General features: G+C 41.7%; 2 protein-coding genes across 3 annotated transcripts in view; one reads left to right on the top strand and one right to left on the bottom strand.

Annotated features, from left to right (window-relative positions):
• Window positions 1–1,315: 1,315 nt before the first annotated feature.
• Window positions 1,316–7,939, top strand: PM20D2 (peptidase M20 domain containing 2). Its single transcript, XM_048494569.1, has 7 exons — window positions 1,316–1,906; window positions 2,683–2,831; window positions 3,554–3,696; window positions 4,048–4,202; window positions 5,624–5,756; window positions 6,681–6,788; window positions 6,935–7,939. The coding sequence occupies exons 1-7, from the start codon at window positions 1,469–1,471 to the stop codon at window positions 7,108–7,110; spliced, it is 1,302 nt and encodes a 433-aa protein (XP_048350526.1). The 5' UTR covers window positions 1,316–1,468; the 3' UTR covers window positions 7,111–7,939.
• A 2,074-nt stretch (window positions 7,940–10,013) lies between these two features.
• The window catches only part of GABRR1 (gamma-aminobutyric acid type A receptor subunit rho1), a 53,088-nt gene continuing 35,724 nt past the window's right edge, over window positions 10,014–27,377 (bottom strand). For both annotated transcript variants that reach the window (XM_048494536.1, XM_048494544.1), the window contains 6 exons: window positions 24,029–24,252; window positions 22,782–22,864; window positions 21,225–21,365; window positions 18,649–18,801; window positions 13,533–13,729; window positions 10,014–10,400 (listed from right to left, as the gene is read on the bottom strand). In XM_048494536.1, the coding sequence (XP_048350493.1) occupies window positions 10,113–10,400; window positions 13,533–13,729; window positions 18,649–18,801; window positions 21,225–21,365; window positions 22,782–22,864; window positions 24,029–24,252 (1,086 nt within the window). In that variant the 3' untranslated portion in view covers window positions 10,014–10,112. The remainder of the gene's footprint in view (window positions 10,401–13,532; window positions 13,730–18,648; window positions 18,802–21,224; window positions 21,366–22,781; window positions 22,865–24,028; window positions 24,253–27,377) is intronic.

Genomic DNA, 27,377 nt, shown 5'->3' with positions numbered 1-27,377 from the left:
GCTAAGGATGCTTGGAGTCACAGCTTTCCAATCTGCCTATTTACATGTTGCTCCCTAGTATGTACCCCCTCCCATATTCTTCCTGTATGTTCATTATAATACAGTTTGTCATCAGAGCAGGAGGATAAGTTTATATTCATTAGCTCATTAAGCATGCTCAATGCCTACGATCTGATGCAAGCCTTGCCCTTTAGCCTAGTTATTCAGTTAAATTGGCCTCAGCCGGTCTTATCTTGTTCTACCCTGGCCAACTGCTACATCCTCTTATCTAATTTCTTTGTTCTAGTAGAAAACACATTTCTTGTTTATCACATTTCTACAATGTGTTTCCAGCCTACTGTAGATAGACAGCTAGAAGCCTTTACTCTGCCTTTGTTATCTAGTTCCTCACAGTAAAGAACTTATATTTCTTTTCTAAGTAACAAACCAGACTATAGAATTCAGCTCTTTCATGTTTGAGCTTAAATTTTTGAATGAATCAAATTTGAAAATCCACCTATGGTTTAAGAGCACAGAAAATTCTCTAGTTCTTCCAATTAAAAATAGGTCAATGCACTTTCAATCCACTTTGAATGTATTTTGCAGCTGGATTTTACTATGCGGAATAGCAAAATCCACTTTCAAATAATTGTGTAAGTGAATTGAAAGTACATTCTGCATGTGCAGAGGAGGCCTAAGAGTTACACACCACGGACTGAAAAGGGCAAAACTCTCAGGTCTTGTTTCCTGCCTGCTGGTTGTAATCCTGTGCACGATTTGCAAATAACTCACAAGGTATAATTTATTTCTGCACAAACTAATCCTCAGCCTCCACCTGGTCTCACACAGTGTCTTTTGCGCAGGAGCAGAGCAGGTTTTGCTTGTCCCTTTTGTTATAGCACATAAAGCATTGGCAACGGATTGATTCGCTCTCTAGGCCTGACAGTATAAAAAATAAACAGAAGTCTTGTGGCACGATAAAACCGATTTTTTTCCCCAACTCACAATGTCTGAAGAAGCAAACTCTAGTCCATGAAAATGTATGCTGGGATTAAGATACCACAAGATTCTTGTTAACTTTTTGCTGAAATTGAATACGACTATCCCTCGAATTTATCATCTATAGACGTTATCAACCAACAGGCCCTTATGTAAGGGTACTCTGAACTACGTCTAATTGTATGCCATGGGGCTTATTCGTTGCTAAAGACACACAGTTTGGTAACCGTAGCTTGCCTCACACTTTCAAAAGCACGTGATGCAGGGCATGAAAGCATGCTTATCGCAATGCTTTATGGGTTTAGTTGTTCTATATGACTAGACGGGAAATGAACGGGCCGGGCCAGAGAACCACATTTCCCAAAATCCCACCGGTGGAAATCGCCAAGCGAGGCGCCTTTATGAATTCTCGCCGGCGGGTATTCGAACTCTAACCCGGCTGGGGCAGCAAGTGCGACTGTTCAGCCTGGTCCACGGGCGGGAAGCGCTCATGGAGCCAGCAGCGATGGCGCCGCGCTTGGAGGAGCTGAAGCGGCAGGCGGGCGAGTGCATCGAGGCGGCGGCGGCGGCGCTGGGCGAGCTGAGCCGGGTGATCTGGAGCCGGCCGGAGCTGGCCTACGAGGAGCGCCAGGCCCACGCCTCCCTGACGCGCTTCTTCGCCAGCCGCGCGGCGTGGTCGGTGCAGCCGGGCTACCAGCTGGAGACGGCCTTCCGCGCCGACTGGGCCTGGGCGCCCCCCGACCACCCCCGGGCCCCCCTCCGCCTGGGCTTCCTGTGCGAGTACGACGCCCTGCCCGGCATCGGCCACGCCTGCGGCCACAACCTGATCGCCGAGGTGGGCGCCGCCGCCGCCCTGGGCCTGAAGGGCGCCCTCGAGAGCCTGGCCGCGCGCCCCCCAGGAGGGACCCTCCGCGCCCCCGCCGTCAAGGTGAGAGGAGAAATACTGCCAGCCACTGCAGGACTGTCGAGTAGACCGGCCTGTTTTGTAGGTGGGCCGGGTTGGATCGCCAGAATCGTAATGATTGAAGGGGGGGGGGGGGTGTCTCTTAAAGCGTCAAGCTGCGCGTTGACTGTAACCCCCCCCTCCCCCCGTCTTATTTAGCCCTCGTGGGTTCTGCCTGGTCTCTCCCCTCAAACGAGGACTGAACGGGGCACAGTTTGCTCCAATAACATGGGAAGTGTTGTCGGTTCAGGATCGGCGTTTCTCTCATTGGGGGAACCTCCAAAGAAAGTCTCTCCCCCCCCCCCCCCCCCCCGGTTTTTAAATTGTGTAATCCGCCTAGAAGAGGCTTAGCAAGCAAGGAGAGTTATAAATAAAATGTTTAAAATATGGCTTTATGGGTTTAACGCATCCTGGAGGGACATTTTTAGTCGGAGATTGTATGGAGAGGAAAGAAAGTTAATGCCTTCTCCTACCTTTTTCTCTGCCTATTCCTGTCTGGGAATGAAGATCACCTGGAGAGACACTCTCAGCAAATAAGGTCGATTGGTGGTATCCCCTTCCAGGTGTTCCCCCTTCCAGCCTGCCCCTTAACTTTTGATCTACACTACAGGAAGCAGCAGGTGACAGTTTTACCTAGGTCTGCATTTGACTAAAGCACTCTTAAATTGCATAGATATTTGCATAGGGTATTTGATCTGGAGAGTTCACATCATCCTGAATTTCTGGACTCTTGAAATAATTGGAAATACTTTTCTTTCTAGATTACGGTTCTAGGGACTCCAGCAGAAGAAGGGGGAGGAGGCAAAGTGAAGCTGATTGAAACTGGTGCTTTTGACAACCTGGACATTGTGTTCATGGCTCACCCTTTTCAGAATGATGTGCCCTATAAGCCTTCTTTGGCAAATCATCAGTAAGTCTGCTGTTCCATTGCTTCCTTAGGTAGGCAAAGAGAGTTGGAAGAATCCACATATTCTGAATTCACTGAAAGAAGAGCAATGTATGATTAGGTCTGAAATACAAGACTAAATTCTTGGTAGCTGGTGTATAGCTACAATGGCTAATAAAACTTGTCATTCATCTTGAAGGAATTGGGTTGACATGAATTAAGCAATCTGAATGGTTGGCTCTTCAGTTCAGTGGTTTTTGTATTTTTGTACTTGATATGCATAAGTTGACTGGAAGAAAACAGATTCCTTTGAATTGTGGTGTTGAAGGAGAATTTTATGGATACCATGGACATTTGTCCTAGAGACAAATAAGTGGGTTGTTGAGTAAATCAAGCCTGAACTCTCCCTAAAAGCTGAAATGACTAAACTGAGGCTATCATTCTTTGATCACATGAGAAGACAAGAGTAACTGGAAACATAATAACGGTAGTAAAAGTTGAAGGCAGACCCAACATGAGATAGACTGACTCTATAAAGGAAGTCACAGCCCTCAGTCTGATCAAGGCTGTTAACGGTAGGAGATTTAGTACGATATTAATTCATAGTGTTGCCATAGAACAGAAGTGACCTGATGGCACTTAATATGCTCATATGTGAACCTCAGTGATTTAACCTTGTGCTTTTCATAGCCTGTATTCCTATGTTCTGACATTTAGGATATATAGAGAATGTTTTTATTTCCTAGTGTCAGTGTGAAGTACTATGGAAAAGCTTCTCATGCTGCTGCATATCCTTGGGGAGGAATAAATGCTTTAGATGCTGCTGTTCTTGCATATAACAGTCTGTCAGTATTAAGACAGCAAATGAAACCAGCTTGGAGAGTCCATGGTGAGCTGTATAGTCTGTCTTTAGTTTAATCACAACCATACAACCTCCTTAAGTGCAGTGAGGCATTCAGACAAATCAAAGTGCTATAGAACTGCACCCCTAATCATATTAGTTGGAGTATACCAAATCAGTTTTCTAATAAATTCACAAGGCACAATCAGGTGGCCTGAAATTGAATTAATAATAATAATTCCAAATTCATAAATCGTAGTGTGTTCATCTGTTCGGAAATGCAATGTCCTTAAATTCAAGTAACCTGACATTTTATTTTAATCTTGTAAATTGAGAATCTGGAAATACATAACTGGACAAATGTTAACCTCCATGACAAAGCGAATGTTTATTTTGCAGGTGTTATAAAACAAGGTGGTGAGATAGCAAATATTATACCTTCACGAACAGAGCTAGATTTTTTCGTTCGCACCCCTCTGCTGAAGGACCTACCTGTTCTGGCAGATAAAGCTGAAAGCTGTTTCAGAGCGGCAGCACTGGCCACAGGTTGCCAAGTAAGAGGTTTTTCCATGTGAATATTTGTTAGGCTGTATTGTCAAAGGCTTTCATGGCTACAATCAACTGGCTGTTGTGGGTTTTCCAAGCTGTGTGGACATGGAGCTTAGGAGCTTTTGCTCCCAAGGTTTCACCCTTCATCTATGGCTGGCATCTTTAAAGTCATGTCACGATAAAATGTGTTCAGAAATACATATTACTGTGACATTCTTCTGAAGATACCAGCCATAGATGCGGGCAGAAGGAGCAAAAAACCACTAGACTTCAGCCACAAAGCCTGGAGAAACCCACAATAGCTATTTGTTAGACTGTATACAAGTAGTCCTCAATCTGCTTAACTACTCCTGTTAACATATATAATGCTTTACAAGCTACAGTCATGTGCAAACTTTGTTGACAATATGGAGCCCATTTTCCAGGGGGAAAGTGAAATCTAGAGGTCCTTGCCTGAAGTCTTCTATTTAGCTGATGAAGAAAACAAATCACTAAATATAGATGGCTTGTCATAAATGCTGAATATCAGCTTTTGTAGTTATCAGTATTGCAGCCAAAATAATTCAGGGATGCTGCAGGGATAAGATCTTTTTTGTGAAACCTGTGAGTGGGAAAGTGAAATATAAATAACTGAAACAGCAACTTCGATCAGGTTACCTGTAGAGACTGGAAAAAAAAACTTTTGGTACCATTTGTTCTGTATTTTAGCAAGCATTTCCCCCTTTTCCTTCCAGTTTCAAAGACAGAATGCTGATCTGTTCATTTGTTGCTATTGCCTGAGTGACTCCTTTTCAGTTGCTCATTTGCCAAGACCAGTGAGATGTAATAGAACAAATACATTGTCCTTTTTGTCCTTTTCGTTATATAAGACACCCTATGACCCTTTTAATAACATAAGACATGGATATTTCCTTGATAGGTAGCATACTAAATTATTTTCTCCTTTTAGTCTTAAAATCACCCTGAGGCAGTGAAGTAGTTGTGGATGTTCTTAAAAGTCTAGTTCAGGGGTCCTCAGTGCATGCATGCTATGGCACCTGCTGACACCTTTCCTGGTGTCCACAAAGTGTTTTTAGAATGTGAGTGAGACCAGGTGTTGCTCCTGCCTAGCAGAGCTTCTGATTGGTTGTGCAGATTAAAATAACGTTTCATCAGCAACTGCTGCTATAGTGTATGGTTTTATTCTTTCATGTCTCTTTCCCAGTGTATTTTTAAAAATTACTCCTCTTCTCCCTCCCCCCCCCACACACACACTAAGGCTTCCTTTGTGTGTGTTTGCTGTTGGCTGTTCCTCCCATGGTGGCCATTTTGTGGTCTGCTTCCCACAGCAACCATTCAGTAGTTGCACCTACTACTCTGTGTCAGAATTTCATAGGCCCAAAAAAGGTGGGGACCCTGGTCTAATTTGTGTGTTTTGATTTTCTAGATAGAATTAAAAAGCGTATGTCCAGATTATTACAATGTGCTTCCAAATAAAAGCCTGCAACAAGCTTATAGGGAAAATGGAAAAAGCCTTGGAATGGAATTTTTGGACAAAGCCATCTCGTCTAATTTTTCAGGTAATTTGGCATTTCTGCCTGCTGAATTTCTTGTGGAAGCTATTTTCATAGTAAAAAGGGGGGGGCATTTAAGATTGAGCTCGTTTATACAAGCATTTGTTGAGTTTCCTGACTTTTAAGATGACTGTAGTGAAGTTGTTAACATGAAGTCAGGTATCTAAGTCAGGAGTCTGGTCTAAGATCCTTTGCTCGGCTACCATGGCAACACACGGTGCGAAGTATCACATCCTGCCCACCTGTCAGTCCTGTGCCTAAGACAAGCTGGAGTCACATTTCCTCTTGAAAACTGTTTCCTCTTGCAAAGTCTTAACTTTGACAAAGTTTTTTGCTCAATATAGAGACCCCCAAGTCCTCAATAGCTAATTGGCTCCTATAGTTGCAATGCTAAGTGTGCTAACGCTAATTGACTTATGTATCCGCAGAATTGCTTGCCAAATAAGGTATAAAACAGGTGTGGTGGAAAACAATAGGATGAAAAGCTAACTGCATATGCAAGTTAACCAGTATAAAAGGCTAATGCATGTGTTGTTCTGGGTCCCGAACTCCGGTAGCTACGTGCCTGTTAGTTTCCATTAATAAAATAACTTCCTGATCAAGAAACCGTCGTCCTGTTTGCTGTCTGATCCTACTGTGACTGTGCGTAGGACAGAGGTAACAGAGTTACTGCCTGAAAGCAAATTAACATTTTTATTAGATTTATTGAAAATTCTGGAAACTGCCAAGCAGTACTTTATTTGTACTATAATATTCAGAAGTAAGTTCTAGTGCTGAGGTCTGTTCAGGAGTTATAGGTACATTAGAAGTTGAAACCAAAATAAATGGATTTTGTTTTTTTATGCTTTTAGTGTATGTATTCTACATTAATTCAAAATTGTAAACTGCAACTTAAGATCACTGGTCCTTTTTTCCTTTTAAACTGTATAGGATCTACAGACTTTGGAAATGTTTCTCATGTTGTTCCTGGAATTCATGCTTATTTTTATATTGGTTCTGATGCTCTAAATCACACTGAACAGTTCACAGAGGCTGCAGGTCAGTGGATATTTTTGTTTTGGCATGTTCCTCCAGATCTAAAAAAACCTAGTGGTTTGCCAGCCATTAAATTGCAGAAATTGTGTGTGTGTTTGACTGTATAGATTTTGGTAATGTTATTAAACTGAACGCTGGTGTTCCTGCAGGGTCCAAAGAAGCACAACAGTATGCTTTGCGCACCGCTAAAGCTTTGGCGATGACTGCGTTAGATGTTATCTTTAGACCAGGCCTGCTGGAAAGAGTGAGAGAAGACTTCAGACAAGCCAAGCAAGATGAGCAGGAGCACTACAGTGCAAAAGAGGAAGCTGTGCCTTTGGGATAGTGAGAAGACTTGTCATCAAGCCAACACTGGCTATTGGACTGTGTTTGGTCCATGCTGAAATGATGAATTCTGCAAGCCTGTTTTAATTATGGAATACATACAATGAAATAATTTGTCAGACATAATTTTGCACTTTTTGCAGAATTCAGGGTGGGCACAGAGTTTTGTTTGGCAACAAAGTTCCCTTCCCGTTTTCTTACTATTGGAAATCCTATTCCAGATCTTTGAGATTTCAGCAAGCCTAAGTCACCAATTTTTCAAGCATATCTTGATCATAAACGTGCTGCCCGAAATGTTATAACCTTAGGAAACTAAATCACACACGTATTCAGGCCTTTTTTGCATTCTGTAAGACTGCAGGGTGGTTATAGCAGTTTCAGACCACTTTTCTATTCACCTCTTTCCCCTTAGGGGTCCATGCCACAATTGCACTTGTCATGCAGAAATGTCTTGTGCCCTCAACAAGCGTGGTGCGTGGGCCAACAACTGGTCTTTTTCAGTTGTAACCTTTTCTGTTTAGAATGAGCTTCTAGGGGAGACCAGCCCCAGTTCCATTATTACAAGCCGTCAGTGAACTAACCCGTTCTTGCTCCAGTGTTTAATGATTTGAGTATTATCACAGTACTGTTGCACTTGTATTGCATAGACTGTAAACTGCACACAGAGATTTGGATTTCATGTACAAATGATGTTCAAAGTCCAAGCTGGAAATGAGCAGACACCTTCCATGAGTTCATTGACATGATTTATATTTAAATATTGCACAAGAAGAGTGCTGAGGTATTCTTTTCAGCTGTTTTAATTAAATAAATAAAATATGTAAATTTAATGCAGTTTTTGTGCTTTGTATTTGGAGATAGTAAAGAACTGAACACCAGTTGCTTTTGAAATCTAAAACAAAATGCCAAACTCTGAGTGAGATGGAACCTCGTTTTTAAATGTCTCCTCAGGGTGAAGCAGTATTTGTGGCCCAACTGCTGGAAAAAAATGGTCTAGACTCTTTTCCCCCTAAAGATGTCAGTAGAATTATATATTAATCCATCTTCATGGATCTTCTTTGTTCAATCTAGAGTGCTCCACTTGGGTCCCAGTGCCATGGGGACATAACTCGGTAGGCACTAGGACACAAGCAGAGCACTCTAGAACAAAGAAGGTCCAGGAAATGGCAGATGAATATACAGTTCTACCATCTTTCAGTGAAAAAGAGTATACCTGTAAAGATGTTTGTGTATGCCTGCAAACAAAATGGCAGAGAAAAAGGGGTTGTCCTTGGCTAGATACCCTGTATAAGCTGGATAACTGAGCAAGTCTGGGAAGTGATAGCAGGCATGAGCTGTGGTTGTTGCTTTTTCCATTCCACGGTTCCCAGCAGTGATTTCAATTCTTCAGCTGCTTCAGTTGCACAGGTTGACTGCCCTTAAACTAGTGGGAAGGGAAAGGCCAATGTAGTAATCCTCTGTGCCAAAGGAGAGAGGCAGTCTGTTCTGCCCATTCTGAAGGGAGGCACCGCTCCTGTTAGACACCAGGAGAATCAGTAACATGTTATTGTCAGTTTTCTACAAACTCAAAGGCACAAGGATGAATAATAAATCTAACAAAAATCTAGTAATGTCCTTATGTGAGGCTGGGAAGAAAAACTTTTTTGGCAAAGGTTAATTATTTTGCAAATTTTCCTGAATCATTGATTGTGACTGTTTAATATTGAAATGTATCAATTGGTTACTTCCTGCTGTGTAAAAATCTCAAACTGCCAGAAAGAAATTAGGTTTTGCTGTGTTTTATAGCAAGGATCTGTACAAAAATACAACTTTTAAAAATCAAATATTTAAATAGGAGTAGAATAATTGAACAAAGTATGGACAATGAAAGCAATCAAAATGGTGTGTGTAGGAGGGGGGAAGGATTGGACAGTTAAGCAGAGCAATTGGTTTGCTGATACTTCTTCCAAATTTTTCAGTCTGGCCTTGATTCAAATCACCATGAACAGAGTAAAACTCAGCATCACTTTCCTGCCTTCCCTTCCTGCTGAAGTCCACTTATTCTGCCCTGGGTTATCAAGATTCCTTCAAGTCCTGTATTGCCAGGTGAATGATTAAAAATATGCCTCTCTTCTGCCAGCATTAGTGCTATTATGTCACCAGAACATCATCTTAGAACCCCACCATTTGACTTTAATGAAATTTCTATAGTGGCCAGTAGTTAATGCTTTAATCACTTGCTACTTTGAAAACCTGTATCTAATGCTAGGAGAATCCCTGAAATCTATGGTTGTGGAAGGTAATTCACACTGCAAATGCATTATGAGCTTCTTATAGGGTGTTAATTTTGGTTACAACCATAGACTTTGCAATGCAGATGTTCAGGGAATGGGGGTATGTTTTAATTTTATGAGGAAGCACTATATTGAAGTAACCTTTTAGACTGTTTAACTTTCTTGGAGGCTAATGAAATACCCCACAGTGTAGGGAAAATTACATGCAAAAAAAGTTTAGGAGTTTTAAGCAATGACTTTTGTTGTGGACTGGTGTAGTGAAAACATTTGGATTTATAGTCTTATTTACATAAATACTAAAAATGTAGAATATTATACGCATTTACAGATGGAAACAAAATATATGCTATACCCATTCGGTTTTGCTCCTAATAGTACATAGATAACAACATTAGCTGGTACACATCAGAACATCGAGATGGTCTTCCTTTTATAGCATATATTAAAACACTGTTTCATGTCTTTTTTTGCAGTTTTCTTTTTGTTGTAATCCTGCTTCTGCTTCTTATGAATTTTTAAAATGCTGTTGAACTTGAGTCTTCTAGGGAGTTCCACAAGAGCATCCATAGAACGAATTGGGTATTGATTTCATGCAACAAAAATAAGAGATTTCTTTTGTCAAAGCACAGAATAATAGTCTATTGCCATTTTATTTTGAATGGTGGACATTAGTTTCATACAGTCAACACATGTACCACGTAGAAACTGGCTAAAGAGGGGAAAGCTGTAATTATGAAAAAATAGACCAGTATATCAGGTTAAATAAAATGTATGCTCCAGGGAATATTATTCTAGAATACTTGTCAATGGCATGAGTGTCAATCTTCATGCTGCTGTATCTCTGGCTTTTCCTTCTGCTCAAATTTCTTTCTGAACCAAGGGCCAGTTGGACCATCATTCTGTCTTGTTTATCTCCATTTTCAGATACATACTGTCCCAGTTCATTCACTTCCCCATCACTGTAAGTGCCATCCATCATCATTTGCCGTGGCTGGGGCACAGCACAAGTGCAAGGAAGCTGTAGAGAAAAGGGCAAATGGTAGTTTTTCTCATAGCAGTAATTTTAATCTCTGTTTAGATCAGGAAATCTGCAGGACTGGGTAGAAACACTGGGCTGGATCAGCTTAAGTGATTAAATAGGCAAGAAGGGTGATTTTCTTTCCTTCCCCCTCACAGAATCCCACAATCCAGATTTTAAAAGGGCTGTTAGGAAAAGGTGGAGGGAATTCCTTGGCGTCTTGCTGACGTATTGCTAGATAAAAACCATACAGACTGAGGGTTTGTATATAATACTCATTAGAGTGGACTGCTGGGACTATATAACTCCAGTCTAGGCCCATCTATACTGGATCCAAATTTGTTTCTGGACACAATTCAAGGCACTAGTGTTTACCTTTAAAGCCCTATACAGTGGTACCTCGGTTATCGTTGACTTCAGTTTTAATCGGTTTCGGTTTTCGTCAACTTTTTCTGGGCAAAATTTGTCTTGTTTTTTGTTGATTGCCTCTGTTTTCATCCTCAAACCCAGAAAAAGTTTGCCCAGAAAAAGTCCACGAAAACCGGAACCGGCTGGGGTTTGAGGAAGCCCAGCTGGGAGGCAGAGGGAGCTCCTTATTTGGGCAGTGACTCCCCCTGATGTCACTGCCCAAATAAGGAGCTCCCTCTGCCTCCCGGCTAGGGTTTGAGGAAGCCAATTAACCTGCTTGAGGCACTTTTTGGAGTGCTTCGAATGGATTAATTGGTTTTTCAATAATTTCTTTGGGAAATGGTGCCTCGGTTTTCGTCGATTCCTTTCGGACGAATTATCGACGAAAACCGAGGTACCACTGTATCACTTGGGACTAGTATACCTGAAGGATCATTTACACCCTTATGAAACTATCCAACCACTATTGTCATCTGAGGCCCTGATGGAAGAAGGCCTTTTCAGTTGTGGCACCCAAACTTTGGAATGCTTCCCAGAGAGACTAATCTGTCCACTTTTGTTGTTGTCTTTGGGAAGAATTGGGAAGAGCTCTGGGAGTGGGTTGTTCTGGATAGGGGCATCTAATTTCCTGCAGGGCTGCTGATGTGAGTCTCCTGGAAGAAACCAGCCAACTTTGCTAAAGTTTGCTTGGAAAGGGCAAATGCTATGGGCACCCAGTTGAAGGTGAACCTGATGCCCACAGAACAAGTGCCCAGCCATCCAAGCTTTAGCAAAGTTGGCTGGTCCCTTCCAGGAGACTCACACCAGCAGCCCTGCAGGAAATTAGATGCCCATACCCAGAACAACCTCCCCCTCGAGCCCTGCCCCAAAATCTCCAGCACAGAGCCAGCTGGGCATAACTGCAGGATACACATTTTTGAAGACAGAGGCACCAGACTTTTAGGGTGGCTCCAGGAGGCCCTCCTGGTAATAGCACCCAGTCTTAGTGAACTTTGCTTCTGGGGGCAGTGGAAGGGTTAGTGTTGAGAGAGTTCTGAGAGAACTAAGCCAACAGGCTTCATCTGTAGGAGCGGGGAACAAAATAAACCTTTTGGGGGCCCATAAATTTGAACCCCCAGACACAAGGTTCACCAAGCCTGCATGCTATTAACAGGAAGGCCTTCTGGAGCCACCTTGAAGGTCTGGTACCTCTTATCTTCAAAAATGTGCAGCCTGCACAGAAATTCCCTATTGGCTACAATGGTGCCAAGGCACTGCAGATCAGAGAATCTTGGACAATTTTGTGGGGTGCCTGTCAGGGATGCATTTTTAAAGCTAGTGGCACCAAAATTCCAGGGTCTCATCTGGAGACTGTCTTGATGATACCACCCGAGTTTGATGAATTTTGGTTCTGGGAGTCCAAAGTTATGGACTCTCAAAGGGGTAGCTCCCATCTCCTGTTAGCTCCCATTGGAAACAATAGGGGATGAGGCACCCACTTTACCAAACTTGATTGGTGTCATCAGGAGATACAAAAAAAATCAAACGGACCTGAATTTTTTGGATATACCCAAATATGTTATTTGTCTTATTTGGGCATACAGATAATTTTATGGCCAAATAAATCTGAATTTTTTAGGGTATTGACCAAACCTACTGAAGACTCCTGAATATTTTTGTAAAAAATCATATAGACAGGAAGCTTGAAGAGCAAAGAACAGTTCATGTCCAGCCCACTCTCTTGTGGATGATAACAAGTCTAAATGTAGCTTGACAACAGCTTGCCAACCAGTGAATGCCTTCTTCATGTTAAATTCACCACTATAGAAACTCTTCTTGCAAAAAGGTTTATTTTTAAAATAGAGAACATTTCTTCACCATAGTCTGAAACATTGACCTGTATCCACCCACACATTTTAAAGACGTAAGGGCACTTACATTTCCTCAAGAAGGAGCAGTGATTGCTGCCCCCTGTTAAAATGTCCTTAAATCTTTGAAACTATAGTTAAATACAGGTCAATAAAATTTGTTTTCACACCTCTGAACTCTGCCACCTCATTCGGTTTCTTGTACAGAGCCAGAAAATGTAAAAAGCATCTGATGTGCACACTGTCATTGGTTTTATTGTATGAATGTTTTATTCAAGAAATAGTGTACAATGGGTTTTAAGAATACAAAGATTAAAAGACGTTTAAAAAAGACGTTTTTAAAAATTAAAAAATTTTGTTTAACAAAAAATGGAGAACGTGTGGTGACAACGACATGCAGAAATCTGACCGTAGGTTCAAATATTGAGACTGAGTTGCTATCTAACAAAAACAAGGTTTTGGCAATATCCGTGATGCTGTCTAGGCCAATCAGAAGGGGCTTGAGTAATTTTTTCACGTGGAATTGTAAAAAGGGCAATGATGGAGGACGTGATGAATAGTTTCCTCCAATCTGAGGGTATAGCTGCAGTTTCTGTCAGAGGTTGCAATACGATTCTCTCTATTGAATTTTCTGGTAGAAGAAAGTACATTACATCTAGCAAGAGTAACAACCTGTCACAATTTGGGATCAGTTAAAAGATGAAGGTAGCTGGCTATAATGGAAAACCGAGGGAGGATGCCCAGATGGATAGGGGAGCAGACTTTATTGAATGTTTTATTCTACAGACTCTTAGTTCCTGTTGGTGGGTTTTTTAAAATGTTCAATGCACCCATTCTGGCATTTTAGTTACATAGTACCAATTGACATCAGACATACCTTGTCTCGTAGCTTCCGTTCTTTACGTTCTTGTACCGTAGTCAAGTAGTTCACTGCTGCATACTCTAACACTGAGAGGAAGACAAACACAAAACTGACCCAGAGGTAAATGTCCACAGCTTTGATGTAAGAAACTCGAGGCATGGAGGCGTTGACACCCGTGATGATAGTAGACATGGTCAGCACCGTTGTTATTCCTGAGGCAAAAAAATATTCATTCAGAAATTACCTAAAATAATGTGCCAAGTTTATCTTTACTGAAATCACCTGCTTAACTGAAGGAGTGAGTTTGAGTCATCTGTAACTATTGGCCCATATTTCTGTAGCTGTCTGGTTACAGCACACTTTGATCTTGCATTTCAGCACAAAGGCCTTTTCTGCATGCACAGCTTACTACAGATTTTTCCAAGGGTCAAACCTGTGTCTTGGAAACATTTCTTGTGAACTCATTCCACGCACCTCCTTTGTCATTTTGGTTTTTACCCCTTGACTCTTCAGATGCATTTCTTTACACACTACTGCTGAAAATGTATTATTCCTAGTGATGGTAGGATTCATCCATGATGCAGAACAATCCTCTCCCTTTTTATCCTTTTGCTCTAGTATTATTGCACAGTTACATCTTGATGCAGCAATTTAAAAATGTTTCAGCCTCCATTTCTACCATTAAGAACTACCAACTAAGCCAAACCAACTCCTGAAGCAAGAAGGAACAGCAACACGTAGCCCATGCACCCTCACAAAGAACCACATTTTAAACCAAATTTGATCTGCAGTAATGTGTGATCATTACTGCAGCACTCCCCATGTATATGCAGCAGTTACTCCTAAGTACTCTTTTCAATTTCTCCAGCATCTCAGTGTTCTATCGCTGATGCAACCAACCCTCTCTTGAAGGAGAGAGACATTCAGAAGTGGTTTGACAATGCATAGCAATCCCAGACTTCTGTGATGTTCTCCCAGGGCAGATCCTTCCTAGCTTCTGAAATCATGCCGGAAATATGCTATTTATTATGTATTTCAGGAAAGGACAGCATTATAGAACAATATTTGTAGTCATCCCCGCAGGGTCGTCGCTAAGGAATAGGCGAGACGCGGAGGAGGTTTCATCTGGTGGAGAGCGTCAGCAACAGGAAGCGCGGGATTTCGTGATCCTGACAACTCTCCCTGTGCTGGTCTCTGGCACCTTTTATTAGGGTTTCATTGTGGGCGTGTAAAGGAGGTGGGTAGGGAGATGAGCGGGAGACCGGGAGACCTGGAGATCATCATGTGATGCATGATCTCACCTGGCTACGTGCGGAGAGGAGCGTAAGCGTCTGAGCCTAATCCTCACCTGGGGGCAAGACCATTGTCCCTGCGCCCGGTGATTGAGCCAGGCAGTTCATGACCCGTGACTCATGGGGGGATGAGGAGTGGGGGTGCGGTGCGACCAGCAAGGCCGTAGGTCCGTTGGCGTCCCAACGTTCTACCACGGTGCTGCTGGGTCAGCAGTGCATCACTACAAATATTTAGAATGGTTCTTAACATAAGCCTTATTATATACTTCTCAGCTTTTAGTCATTGTGGAAACCTTTACATTAAGGATGATACAGAGTTTAAAATCCAGAAACAGTGCAGAGTGAATGTATGACTAATTCTGCAGCTAAATAATATACTATTCCTGTTTTCCAATTACAGTAAACAACTGAAAATTGTAATAAAATAGGTAAATATGCTGAGAGCTAGTGTGGTGCAGTGGCTAAAGTGTCGGACTAGCATCTGGCAGATTTGAATCTCCACTCTGTCATGGAAGCTTGCTGGGGGACCTTAGGCTAGTCCAGGGGTAGGGAACCTGCGGCTCTCCAGATGTTCAGGAACTAAAATTCCCATCAGCCCCTTTCAGCATGGCCAATTGGAGAGCCGCAGGTTCCCTACCCCTGGGCTAGTCACACATTTTCAGTCTAACTTACTTGACTCGGTATATGGTGAGGATACAGTGGAGAAATATGTAAACCATATTGGGTCCCCATGGGGAGAAAGGTGGGGAGCAAATACATATGGTAATCTTTTCAGAGTTATACTGAGCAAACAGTCACATTTAGTGGTCATGCATAAGTACCTCATAAGATGCATATGTATTTGTAACTGGGATAAATCAGTACATATTCTTCCAAGCTGTATTACCAGTATAACATATTAACTTTTAAAAGTGCATACATAACAACTGTATTTTGATTATGCCTTCATCTTCACTCTCACTAGCAGAGATTCTTGTGTCGGTCATCTAAGTGAAGAAAAAATTCTCATTGAATTCTTTAAGCAACCACCTTCCATTTATAAAATAGTCCTTTATTGTTGGATGCAGGTAAAAGTCTGAGAACTGCTGCTATAGCAACTGGGCTGTTTAGGCCGTCATTTTGTGGGTTGGGTACAGAAATCCATCAGCAGAAGCCACTGATAGAAGCAGATCATTTCTTGTTCTCCTACCGTTTTTCCCAGCATCCACAAAAATTGATTCTTGGATTTGTAAGTCCCTCATGGACAGTGCAGGCCAAGGGGACTGCACTGAGGACTCAGAAGGGAATGAAATCCTATTTCTTTTGTCAGCAAAACTCTGTTACCAAAATTGGTCTAGTCTGTTCCTTTAATTGGCTGGATACAGACTGGCAATGCAAAAGGCAAGTAGGGGATCTCCACCAGTCTATACAAAGATCGGTCCCTCAAGAAATCCACTCAAAACCAGAACTGAAGCAAAAAGGGTACAATATTATTAGGGGATCAAAAATAATAAAAATACACTCACAAGCAGGTAAGCAATAGCAAGTTCAAGAGGTTCAAGGGCAGTGGGAGAAATGGTGTTGGAGAAAATCCAAGCACAAAGAGCGATGGATTTGGGGGCTCTAGTTATAGAAAAAATTGACCCTATGCTATGGCAATGACAAGAAGGGCGATCTTCCTAGGACAAAGCAAAGTTCCATCCCTAGGCACAGACAGTGCTGTTGAAAATGAATGGGTGAGATTAAAACCTGGACAAGCCCAAGATTTGATGAGTTTTGGGGCTGTGTTTATGAAATTAAAACAGAGACAATCCAAGTCTTTATGAGTTTGCATGGTTAAAACAAAGAAATTCTAGAGAGCTGACTACCCTTGATAGTTGCTGTACCAGAAACAACACCTTTGCATACAAAAACTCAATACATGAGTCATACAAAAGTAAATTTCAAATGATATTCTAACAGTGTCTCAATTTTTGTAATCAGGGATTATTTCCAAAAATTCAACAGGTTTTATTTCATTATCCTTTTTCAAGCCAGTTATAACCTGGTAAAAAGTATTATAACCTGGTAAAACCTGATTATAACCTGATTATAACCTGGTAAAAAGTAATGTTTCACAGTTAAGGCCCTTCTTCATCTCAGACCTAATGCTGTTCTCTATGCCAGAAGGTTCCATTTAGAGAGCCATCATTTGAATATCATTTGAAATTTATTCTTGTATGGCACTCATGTATTGAGTTTTTGTATGCAAAGGTGTAGTTTCTGTTACAGTATCTGATATACAGCTACCTTGTTAATATGGTGGGTTTACCCTTGATAGTTGGACAGGAGGTCTGAGGTTATGTCAATGTCAGGGAGAAAGGGTGCAGAGCATTGCAGCAAGTTCAATGACAAGACCAGAGTATGGACATGTGCAAGCTCTTTGTGAAACTAGAGCCAAGTGCACGATTTCAAGGCTGGGGTGTTGTTAACCAGATGCGAGTGGCTGTGCCCTTAGGAGGGGCATTGACTGAAGCTTTCCATTCTTAATTTGGCAGGGGAAAGAATGATGTCATGTGTCCAACAGACTCTCTTGTTTTCAAACTCTTGAATTATGCCTGGCATCCATCTTACCCTTGCTCTGTTCCATGAAAGGGGGCTGTACATTCTATCAAGATTATGACTGGTAGGCCACTGTTACAGAAATGGCCCTCCTGTCTCACTATAGGCTTGCCTAGATATCAACTGCATTGCTGCAAAAAAGGGGATGTCGCTGCCTTCTTAGTGCAGCCTCTCCAAACTATGGGGCTATTAGTCTCCATGGGTTTGCCTTGACTCCTCAAGCTGGAAAGGACTGCTGCTAGGAAGGAAACAAGGGAAAGATCTGCCAATAATTGTCCTCAAGGACTGCTGCATCCAACGTCTTATGTTCATACATAACAGTGAGGTTCAAAGTATAAACTCAGTAAGGTATGAAAGCAATAAATCTTTACACTTAGGTTTCCCATAAGCAGAGGCGTACCAGGGGTAAATGGCGCCTGGAGACAAATTGTCTCCAGGATGCCCCCCAGGCTCTGCCCCCCACCCCAGCTCCGCCCCCACTGCCCTTGAGCCCACCCATGTCACCATGGACATGGGCAAGGTCTAGGGTGCCCACCTCCCCCCCAGACTACCCCTGCTGGCTGGGTTCCCAGCTGGCAGCCTGCAGTCTCTTCTGACCTCCCCTCCAGGCAGGCCAGAAGAGACTGCAGTCCCGGCCTCGGAGACCTTCTTTTATAAGCACTGCGGCTGGGTGGTGGGGCTTGGGAATCAGGAAGGAGTGGGACTTCCTGGTCCCCAAGCCCCACTCCCCAAGCCCCACTCCCAGCCTCACAGAGGGAGCCCAGCCGGCAGGGGAGAAAGGAAGGGAGGGGGAGTCCAGGGTGGGGTTGAGGGTGCTTGGAGGCAGCAGGAAGTCCTTCTGTCTTCTTGTTTTTGCGTGCCTCGGACAGGGTCAAGGCACGCAAAAATGACGAGACAGCAGGACTTCCTGGTCACGTGGGGGGGGGGCGATTTTGCATCCCCCACGTGACCAGAAGAGTGGCGCCCGGGGACAGATAGGCAGATACGCCACTGCCCATAAGCCAGAATGGAATACAATTGTGTGTGGGAGAGGAGAGGAAACATACTGAAGTGCTAAAAATTGAGAATAAAACTGCATGCACATGTAGTCAGCTAACAATCCACTATTCTAGGTGGAAGAAGAGGGGTGGAAGAGGCTGCCAAAGGCATCTTTATTATATCTGCTTTTCTGGTAGATTCTCTTAGATTAGAGATGCTAACAAATCCAAATAAATAAATAAATAGAATAATCATGAGCAACCATATTTATATTAATTTACCTAAGGGAACTCTTGCAGGCACAGCTCTACGGTCTATCCAGAAGGACACCCAAGATAGCATGACCATCAGAGTGGCAGGAAAATAGGTCTGGAGCAAGAAGAAGAATATATGGCGACGTAAAGTGAAGTTAATGTAGAGACGATTGTACCATCCTACAGGAGAAAGAAGAAAAGAGATAACCTCCAAGGAAAAACAGATAGAGAAGCACCAGCGAAGAGTCCACATTTTGCTTATAAAAGTCAGGCTTATTACAAAATATTTCCCCATGGTAGTAATATAAACTTTTTGAAACGAGAGTCAAGTGCATGATTTCAAGGCTGGGGTGTTGTTAACCACATTCAAGTGTCTGCAATAGAGACTTTTAACATGTGAGTATGTCAGATGTCAGATGATAGATAGACAGACACACACACACACAGAGAGAGAAATATTTGAATAAGAGAAATGGCGAATGGCGATATCCCAAATTTCTTCTTGGTACTGTTTCTTACAGAGCAATTCCCTCTGCTCTTGCTGCAATGTACAAGATGAGAAACGCTTGGAAAGATTTGGAACATGCTCTTTGCTTATAACGGTCAGACATATAAACCATCAAATTTTACAGTCCATTTTAAAAGAGAAGTCTCTTAACACTGTCCCTTCCTTCCTTAACTGTTCTGTTACTTACTGTAACCAGCACATGGCTATCAAGAACTTCAAATGCATCAATCAAACTGAAGTAATGTTTCATATGGTATTAACCACTGAAGACATAAGCACAACACTTTTGACTTATGAAGTTCACTTACATTGTACCATTTTCCACCAGCTGATCTAAGTGCGGTCAGTCGTGGTGTGATGGAAGTGAAAGTACTGTGTTTCTCCAGTCTCAAATGTCTATGAGCATTAAATAATAAATTCTGTGCAGCATTCATCAAAACCATTATTCTGTGCACTATTAAACATGGTAGTTTGATAAAAGAGTATTTATAGTGCATCCAGTGACTATCAGCAAAACTTGCCTCCCCCCTCCTTAAAGGTCTTACTTTCCTTTTTCTAGTGCCTGCCATTTTGTGTCTGCTAATCAGGAGCCTCTGTGCTGCCAGCACCAGTAGCAGAATGTTCCCAGGAATTTCCTCTGCTTGCAGCTCATCCAATGGCCATTTCCCTATAAAAAGTTGATGAATAAAGTTTGTTTTTCCAGGTGATCCCACGCATGTGTCATTTTTCCCCCTTTTATTTTGAGGGAGGTGTCTTTGTAGCTACAATGACACCAACTAAGAATCACAGCCACTCAGAGGGCTAATCTACCTCCCACCAAGAAGCAATGGGTAGACTTGTCTTCTGCAAAGGGTGGGTCTACCTATTGCTTCTTAGTGGGAAGTAGACCAACCCTCCAAGCACCTGTGATTCTTAGATGATGTTGTCGTAGCTATGAAGACACTTCCCTCCAAAAAAAAAAAGAGGGAAAAAACATGTGCATGGGATCACCAGGTAAAACAAATTTTATTCATCAACTTTTTATAGTGAAACAGGCATTGGATTAGCTGCAAGCAGAGGAAACTCCTGGGAACATTCTGCAGCTGGCAGTGGGAGCACGGAGGTTCCTGAAGCTTACACACAATGGCAGAAACTAGAAAAAGGAAAGTAACAACTCTAAGGAGATGGTGATGGGGAAGCAGGGAAAATGAAACACAACTTTGCATGCATCTCGCTGGCCTAATCCTTAATCTCCTACAAAGCGATAAGAATGGAGTCTTTAAAATTGTTTAATTTTAATTAATTTAACAGAAAGCTGGGGGGCACAGAACAAAACAGAATGGCAGGAGGGAGGAACAGAACAGGCAGGCATTAAGACCCCACAATGCATTCTATTACAAATAAGATCCAGGAAGATGTGGCAGATGAATTTACAATTGTACTTAAGTCTTTCAGTGGAAAAGAGTATAGTTCCCTGGGCCAGTCTCACAGCCTAACCTACTCAGAATTGTTTATTTGCTCATTTGGAAAAACTGATATACCATCTTTACTGTGAGAATAAAATATAGGAGGGTAGAACTATGCTTGCTGCCCTGAAATCTTTGGAGGAAAAGTGAAATGAAAAGGTAATGCATATTTTTAAAAGACCCTCTTGATCATGATAAGTATCTCCCCATAGAGTTTTTATATTTTCCCATAAGTTAATTCATATCTTCATTATCCAAAACTGAGGTATCTGAATCTACTTGGCAAATAGTTCCATGTAAGGGCAATAATAAGTAGCGCTTGTATTTCTGAAATTTTCACATTATTCTTTTTATTGTCTTACAAGAATTAACTGTCAGTAGAAAGAAATCCCTACAGAATAAAATTAAATTATTTACATGATCAATAGACTGCTAACAAGTCTGGATCCATCAAAATATACTAGGTTACAATGTTGTGAACACAGCCTCTCTGCAGTTGCTACTCTTTTGTGCAAAAGAAGTTGCCTGTCATAAAACTGTAGTGGCCTCTCTAATCAGTCCAATGCGATTTTCTCCAGGCAAGTAGATTCTACCTGAAATAGATTTTACCTGAAAACATGAAAAGTGAATGTTTACCAAAATGGGCTTACCGGTACTGCTATAGAAGGCTAGTTTGGTAGTAGTGTGAAATTCTTGTATAAGGAACTGTGACAGTGATATCCTCTCATCTGTTTTCAAGGAGTCATTCCCATTCTTCCAGTACAGCATGAGATCATCTTCAGTATAGGCATCTGCAGGGAGGGGACAAGTAACCTAGTTTCATTGCAATAAATAGGGTGATATTCTGCACACAGTTTAGAATGTGGTACTATTAGGCTATCAAACACACACATCATATATTCAAACCAGAAGAGTGAATCTAAACTAGACTAGTTTAACTATTCCAGACTATTGAATTTCTTATGTAGACAAATAGCTCCTGTTGACTTATATGGGAGAAAATTACCTGAATCAGCTGTAAGTGCTGTCACTAAACAGAATCCCATAGTAAATTTCCATTAATGGAAGAGGAGGGTGATTTTTGCCAATTCCCCCTTCCTACTATATACATTCAGCTCCTTCTTTATACTGTTCCAGGGGGGTCCTATCCCTCAGGAGCACGATCATTTCGGGCTGCAGTGGGAGTTCAGAGACAAGAAAATCCTGTTGCACTGGCAAGGAGTTTCCACCAGGAAATATTTATTGTGGGATTCAGTCCAGTATTATGGACTGAGATATGTGGTGGCTCTGTCTCACCAGCATTCTTGATTACTGCTCTGTAAAAGTCCCATGAGGTCCTTTCCATATTTTAGCAAGTGAAAGTTGGCTGCTATCAGCACAAAAGGTCTTTCTACAGGACAAATCTTCTTTATTGCTACTACACAACAAGCTTTGTAACTATGTATTGTCGTACTACACAGCACCCAAGCTTTGTAACTATTCAAGACTAGAATCCAAGAACTGGTTTGTTGTATTCAGAGTTGTTGCATACACTTGAAGATGGAAATTACTCCACATTTTGGAAGATATTGCTGATTTTAAATTACCGGTACTTTTTGCCTGATCTAGGCACAGATTCCATGACTGGGAAGGGTTCTAAAGTTGGTGCGAGTTGTAGGCAAGGATAACGTCTCACAGTAGAATGTAATTTATTGAAATGAAAGTAGTGACAAGAATATAGATGTTATGATACCTTTGGGCTCAATTCTGAGGTATCTCCATCACAAGCATTCTCTGCATCCTTAGGTCAAAGTAGTTTGTGGGGGAGGCAATCCACTATGAGGACTGCTCACTGCTTGGTACTGCTCACAGTACAGGACCTCTCTGTATGGGTCGAAAGTGTCATCAAGAGACAAAGTGGTTTGCCATTGGATGGCTCTGTGTAGCAACAGTGCCATTGGATGGGAGACTTCATTGGAAGTCTCCCATCCAAGTACAAACCAGGAATGACCCTGTTTAGCTTCCAAGAGCTGATGAGATCAGGCTAGTCTGGGGCATCCAGGTCAGGGGCCTTTCTGTATACAACAGTGAATTTGTGCTTTCAGACTTTTTGCTCATCACATAGTTCTGAAAACAGTGAGGAATTTTTAGAAGAACTGTGAGCAACACTTCTCCAAAGTCAAAATTGAAATAGAGTCTGTCCTTCAATTTAAATTTTGTTTACTTACAGCTTTCAATTTCCAATGAACATGTTTGTGTGTCAAGAGGAAAGCGACTAAAGTCCATATTACACATGGCTGTTACAGTGACCCTAAAAACAAAATAAGTGCATTAGAAATTTCATCCTATTTAGATGGAAAAGAAGGAAAACAGATAGTATAGGTTAGGTGCATGTCAAGTAAACTTTCAAGTTTATCAATAAGCTTTATGTACCTAGGTAAACAAATGGGACTACTGGTGTTGATGGTTTGCCAGTTTGGTTGGGTATACCATGAAACCAATTTGTAATGAAGAGTGTGTTGGGGTGCAATCACATTGATGGCTTCAGAGAGCTGGCCATCCAGTCCTCTATGAGCACACCCAATTAGTCACTGTGAGGCATTGGGTCCCACCCTAAGCAGCAACTGCAGACCCAACAGAATTACACTCCCTTATCTAATTTTGCAATCATAGTTTGTAGTTTACAATGCCTTTCAGATAAAAGCGGTGTGAAAATGGTGTAAAAGGGTTTAAAACAGTGTAAAAGGGTTCACACTGTTTTCACACTGTTTTCACACCGCTGTTTTTGGTCCATGAGGAATCCGCCAGAGAGACGAGGGTCTTTTTTCAAAATAAAATGTTTCAATAATGTAGTTGTGAGAGAAACCTTCCAGTAGTTTGATAATGTAACTAGTAAACAGCTTCATCTTGTAATTTGAACTTTTTCATGCTTCAAATTGAGTGTATTAATAATTTATTGTGTTTCAAGGACACTATAAAAATAGAACTCATAGATGGAAGTTAGGAAAGATATATGTTCAACAAGATAGTACTGAACAGGAAAAAAAAACACTTGTACTTCATGTTTATCCCACGACACTTTTGAACCACCATTTTCAGCTGTCTATGCAAAAAGTCAGAAGTAGGTTCTGCTGACTTCTGCTTAACTTTCTGCCTAGTATAGGGGCACAGGACTTGGTTACTTGCTTACCTATCATTAAAGCAATTCAATGACTGAACTGAGAATAAAATCCCATATCCAGATCATTCAGTCCACCAAAGCCCTCTTCCTTTACACTTACTCTCATAATTTGTTCTGAATTTGATATTAGCAACACATGCTTTTAAATTCAAGAATGTAAAACTGTATGATTAACAATTTACCTAATGAGAGAGCACGCACAATAAGATATAGGTGTCTGTAATGAAGTTAATTTCTTTTTAGTGTCTGGACACTCTATGGTTAAATTAAAGATGGCTGTAAAAACCACTTTACCTTAGACTGTAAAGTACCTTCCCATCTGGTTGGACGCGAAGCATGACATTATCGGTAGTGGTATCATGGATAAATGAGCGTTTGGAATGCACAAAGAACATGTCAGGTACCCAGATCTTTTTCACTAGTCTGCCATCAAAGGTCATACTTTGGTTATTGGTACTTGGAAATGATAATCTTTCATCTTTCCAGTAGTGCCTGAGGTAAAGTGTCATGGTGAAGTCCTAATCAAAAATTGAGAAAGGGATAATCTTATTAAAATCACCATTTATACCTCAGATACCACATTGAACAAGATACATACACATGTTATCCCACCTTTTTCCCAAGTCTGAAAAAATACATTTTATTGAAACTGTACAGGAACCATGGTTAAGAAATCTTACATTGCCCCCTTTTTTGCTCCTGTGCCATAGTTGAACAGAAAACTTTGTTCAGTGGTCAACAGGGTTTGAAATTAATGTACAATCAACATCTAAGGCTAATTAATGTTTAACTTACTAAGAGACTGACAGCCATGTTTTTGGACAACATTCACTGTTTCTTTTTAAATGTTTTACAAAGCATTAAGAATAGCAATCAATAACCACCAAAACCAACTTTTTAAATCAATGGGAGCTGAAATAGGCTTTGAGTGCACTTTTCTATGAGATTTATGTTTGAAACTTGAATATATAGTAGGAATATATCCTATTATACAATCAAATATTAACAGGTTTTGTAGAAAAAGAAGTCTGTTCTTTTAAGACAGGCTGCCATCAGTAAATATAAAAAAGCTTTTCCCCTCCATGCTAAAAATAAGGGATTGAGTCCCAACTTCCCGGGGGGGGGGGGGGGGGTCCAATTCATCTGTTATGCTGCCTATGTTAATTTCACCCTCCATGCCATTCCTCCATGCTATCTCCTAAAAGGTAGCATTGGGGTCATTCATTCAATGGACTGCAACAGGAAGGAAGAAGGGGGAAAGTCCCTCCCTGCTGGTGGAAATGCAGAAAACATTTGGGTCCAATTCTGAGGGAACAGTAGAAGAAAGAATCAGCTAGTCTAGAAAGGCTAAAACAAATTAAATATTTTAAAAATTATTCTAATGGATTTCAGGACTATAAAAATAAGTATTTATAAGTTTGTTCATCAGTTCGGGATAAAACTATGTTTTCAGTGCCATCATCCTCCACACCCAGTTTTTCTTCCCATGGTCTTCCCATTCTTCCTCAAAGGATGGGCCACTTCCATGTGACAAGAAGTTCCCATCTTTCTTATTTATTTATTTGTTTGTTTGTTTATAGTCATCTTTTCACACTGAGACTCAAGGAGGATTACAAAATTTAGTAATGTGATAAAAACCACATAAGTCACTGTAATAAGATTGGCATACAAAGGTGAAAAGCAAAACAGTAAAACATATGACATAAGAAACAAAAAACAGGATTACAGAAATTAGAAAACAATTTAGCAAAAATAAGAAATGCATGTAATAAACAGTGCCATAAATTACAGCACTTGTTCCTTTGTAAAGCATCCTAAACAATCCCTTTGTTCCCTTTATTAAAATGCCTCTAATACAGTTCCATTTTACACTTTTCATGGAAAAATGGAAGAGTGGGAGGTCCAATCTGGACCTTCACCCTGCAAACCCCTCCTATGCCCATTCCAACAGTAAAGGGCTGGCATTGCTAAGCCAGGCAATGCATAGCTCCTATACATAACCACCATGACCACACTGGTCAGGTTATCAAGCAAACAAGAAACAGGTATGTGAGGGTAGGGAAGGCCATTGGGTATGCATGGGCTTAAGCCTGGCCTATATAAGGGTCCAAATGGCAGGCCAGGACTTCTCCAGGCTGCGGAGGAGAGCCTTGGGAAGAGAGGAGAAATAAGTTACAGTTAATCCACTCCCCTTTCTGCATCAGAGCCAGGGGCGTACCTAGGCAAACTGGCACCCGGGGACAAAACCTGAGTTTGACGCCCCCCCCCACCCGCCGTATGGGTGGCCACCCTCCCCCACCATGACCAAACAATGATTTTTGTACCAGCTCACAAAACACCTCCCACTCCCATCAAAACATACATACCCCACCAACTCTTTTCCTAATTTCCTAATCACAACAACCCTATGAGGTAGGTTGTTAGCCTGAGAAACAACTCCAAGCCAGTGCAAGTCGGTATTAAGCATGTAAATCTCTCACAAATCACCCCCAGCAAAACCAAACAAATGTCAGCATCATCTCTCGCAAAACACCTCCAGTGGAATCCACCCCCAAACAGCATCACTTTCAGTGGTGTTTAAACTAGGGAGCTCAGATTCTTCTTTTAAATCTACCTTAAAGGGAGGATCTTGGGTCCCCGGTTAAAACAAAATTGAAAGTGATGCTGTTTGGGGGTGGATTCTCCCCCACCCTGAAACAGCATCACTTTTGAGGGTTAACGATTCAGATGAAACAAACAGCAGATTTGGCTGGAATCTGGGCAAATTTGGGCACATTTGGACAAAAATTGTCCAATTATGTCCTGCCCAAATATGAACAAATGCGAATGCAAGGTATTTGGGGTTTTGGGGGGTATTTTTGGTATTTTTTCAGCCTGCAGGGAGCACATTTTAAAGCTAGCGGCACCATGATTTCAGGGCATCATCCAGAGACTGCCCTGATGATACCACCTGAGTTTGGCGATGTTTGGTTCAGGGGCAGCAAAGTTATGGACACCCAAAGGAATGCCCCCATCCCCATTGTTTTCAATGGGAACTAACCTGAGATGGGGGCTACCCATTTGAGGGACCATAACTTTGGTCCCCCTGAACATAACTTCACCAAACTATGCCCAAACCAAACAGTTAACAGATGATACCCTGAAAATTTGGTGTCACTAGCTTTAAAAATACATCCCTTCCAGGCACCCCAAGAAATTTGCCCAAGATTCTTTGTTTTGCAGTGACTTTGCTCCATTGTAGCTAACGGGGAATTTCTGAGGCAGGCTGCACATTTTTGAAGATAGAGGCGCCAGACGTTCAAGGTGGCTCCAAGAGGCTCCTTGAGTAATAGCATCCAAACTTGGTGAGCTTTGCTTCTGGAGTGGGCGAGTTGAGAGAGTTCTGAGAGAACTCAGCCCAGGCTTTCATGTGCAGGGAGCCGGGGAAACAAAATAAGCTTCCTTTGGGACCCATTAAATTGAACCCCCAGAAGCAAAGGCCCCCAAACCTGGATGCGGCTACCAGGAGGCCCCTCCTGGGAGCCTGGTCCCTAAAAGCCTGGTGCCTTATATTCTTCAAAAAAAAAATGTGCAGCCTGCCTCACACACTTCCAGCAATTCCCATTGGCTACAATGGAGCAAAGTCACTGCAGCACCCAGAATC

This window comes from Sphaerodactylus townsendi, linkage group LG01 (genome assembly GCF_021028975.2).
Source record: "Sphaerodactylus townsendi isolate TG3544 linkage group LG01, MPM_Stown_v2.3, whole genome shotgun sequence".
NCBI lineage: Eukaryota > Metazoa > Chordata > Lepidosauria > Squamata > Sphaerodactylidae > Sphaerodactylus > Sphaerodactylus townsendi.
The sequence above is the reverse complement of the archived record's forward strand: the minus strand, read 5'-3'. Positions and strand labels throughout refer to the sequence as shown.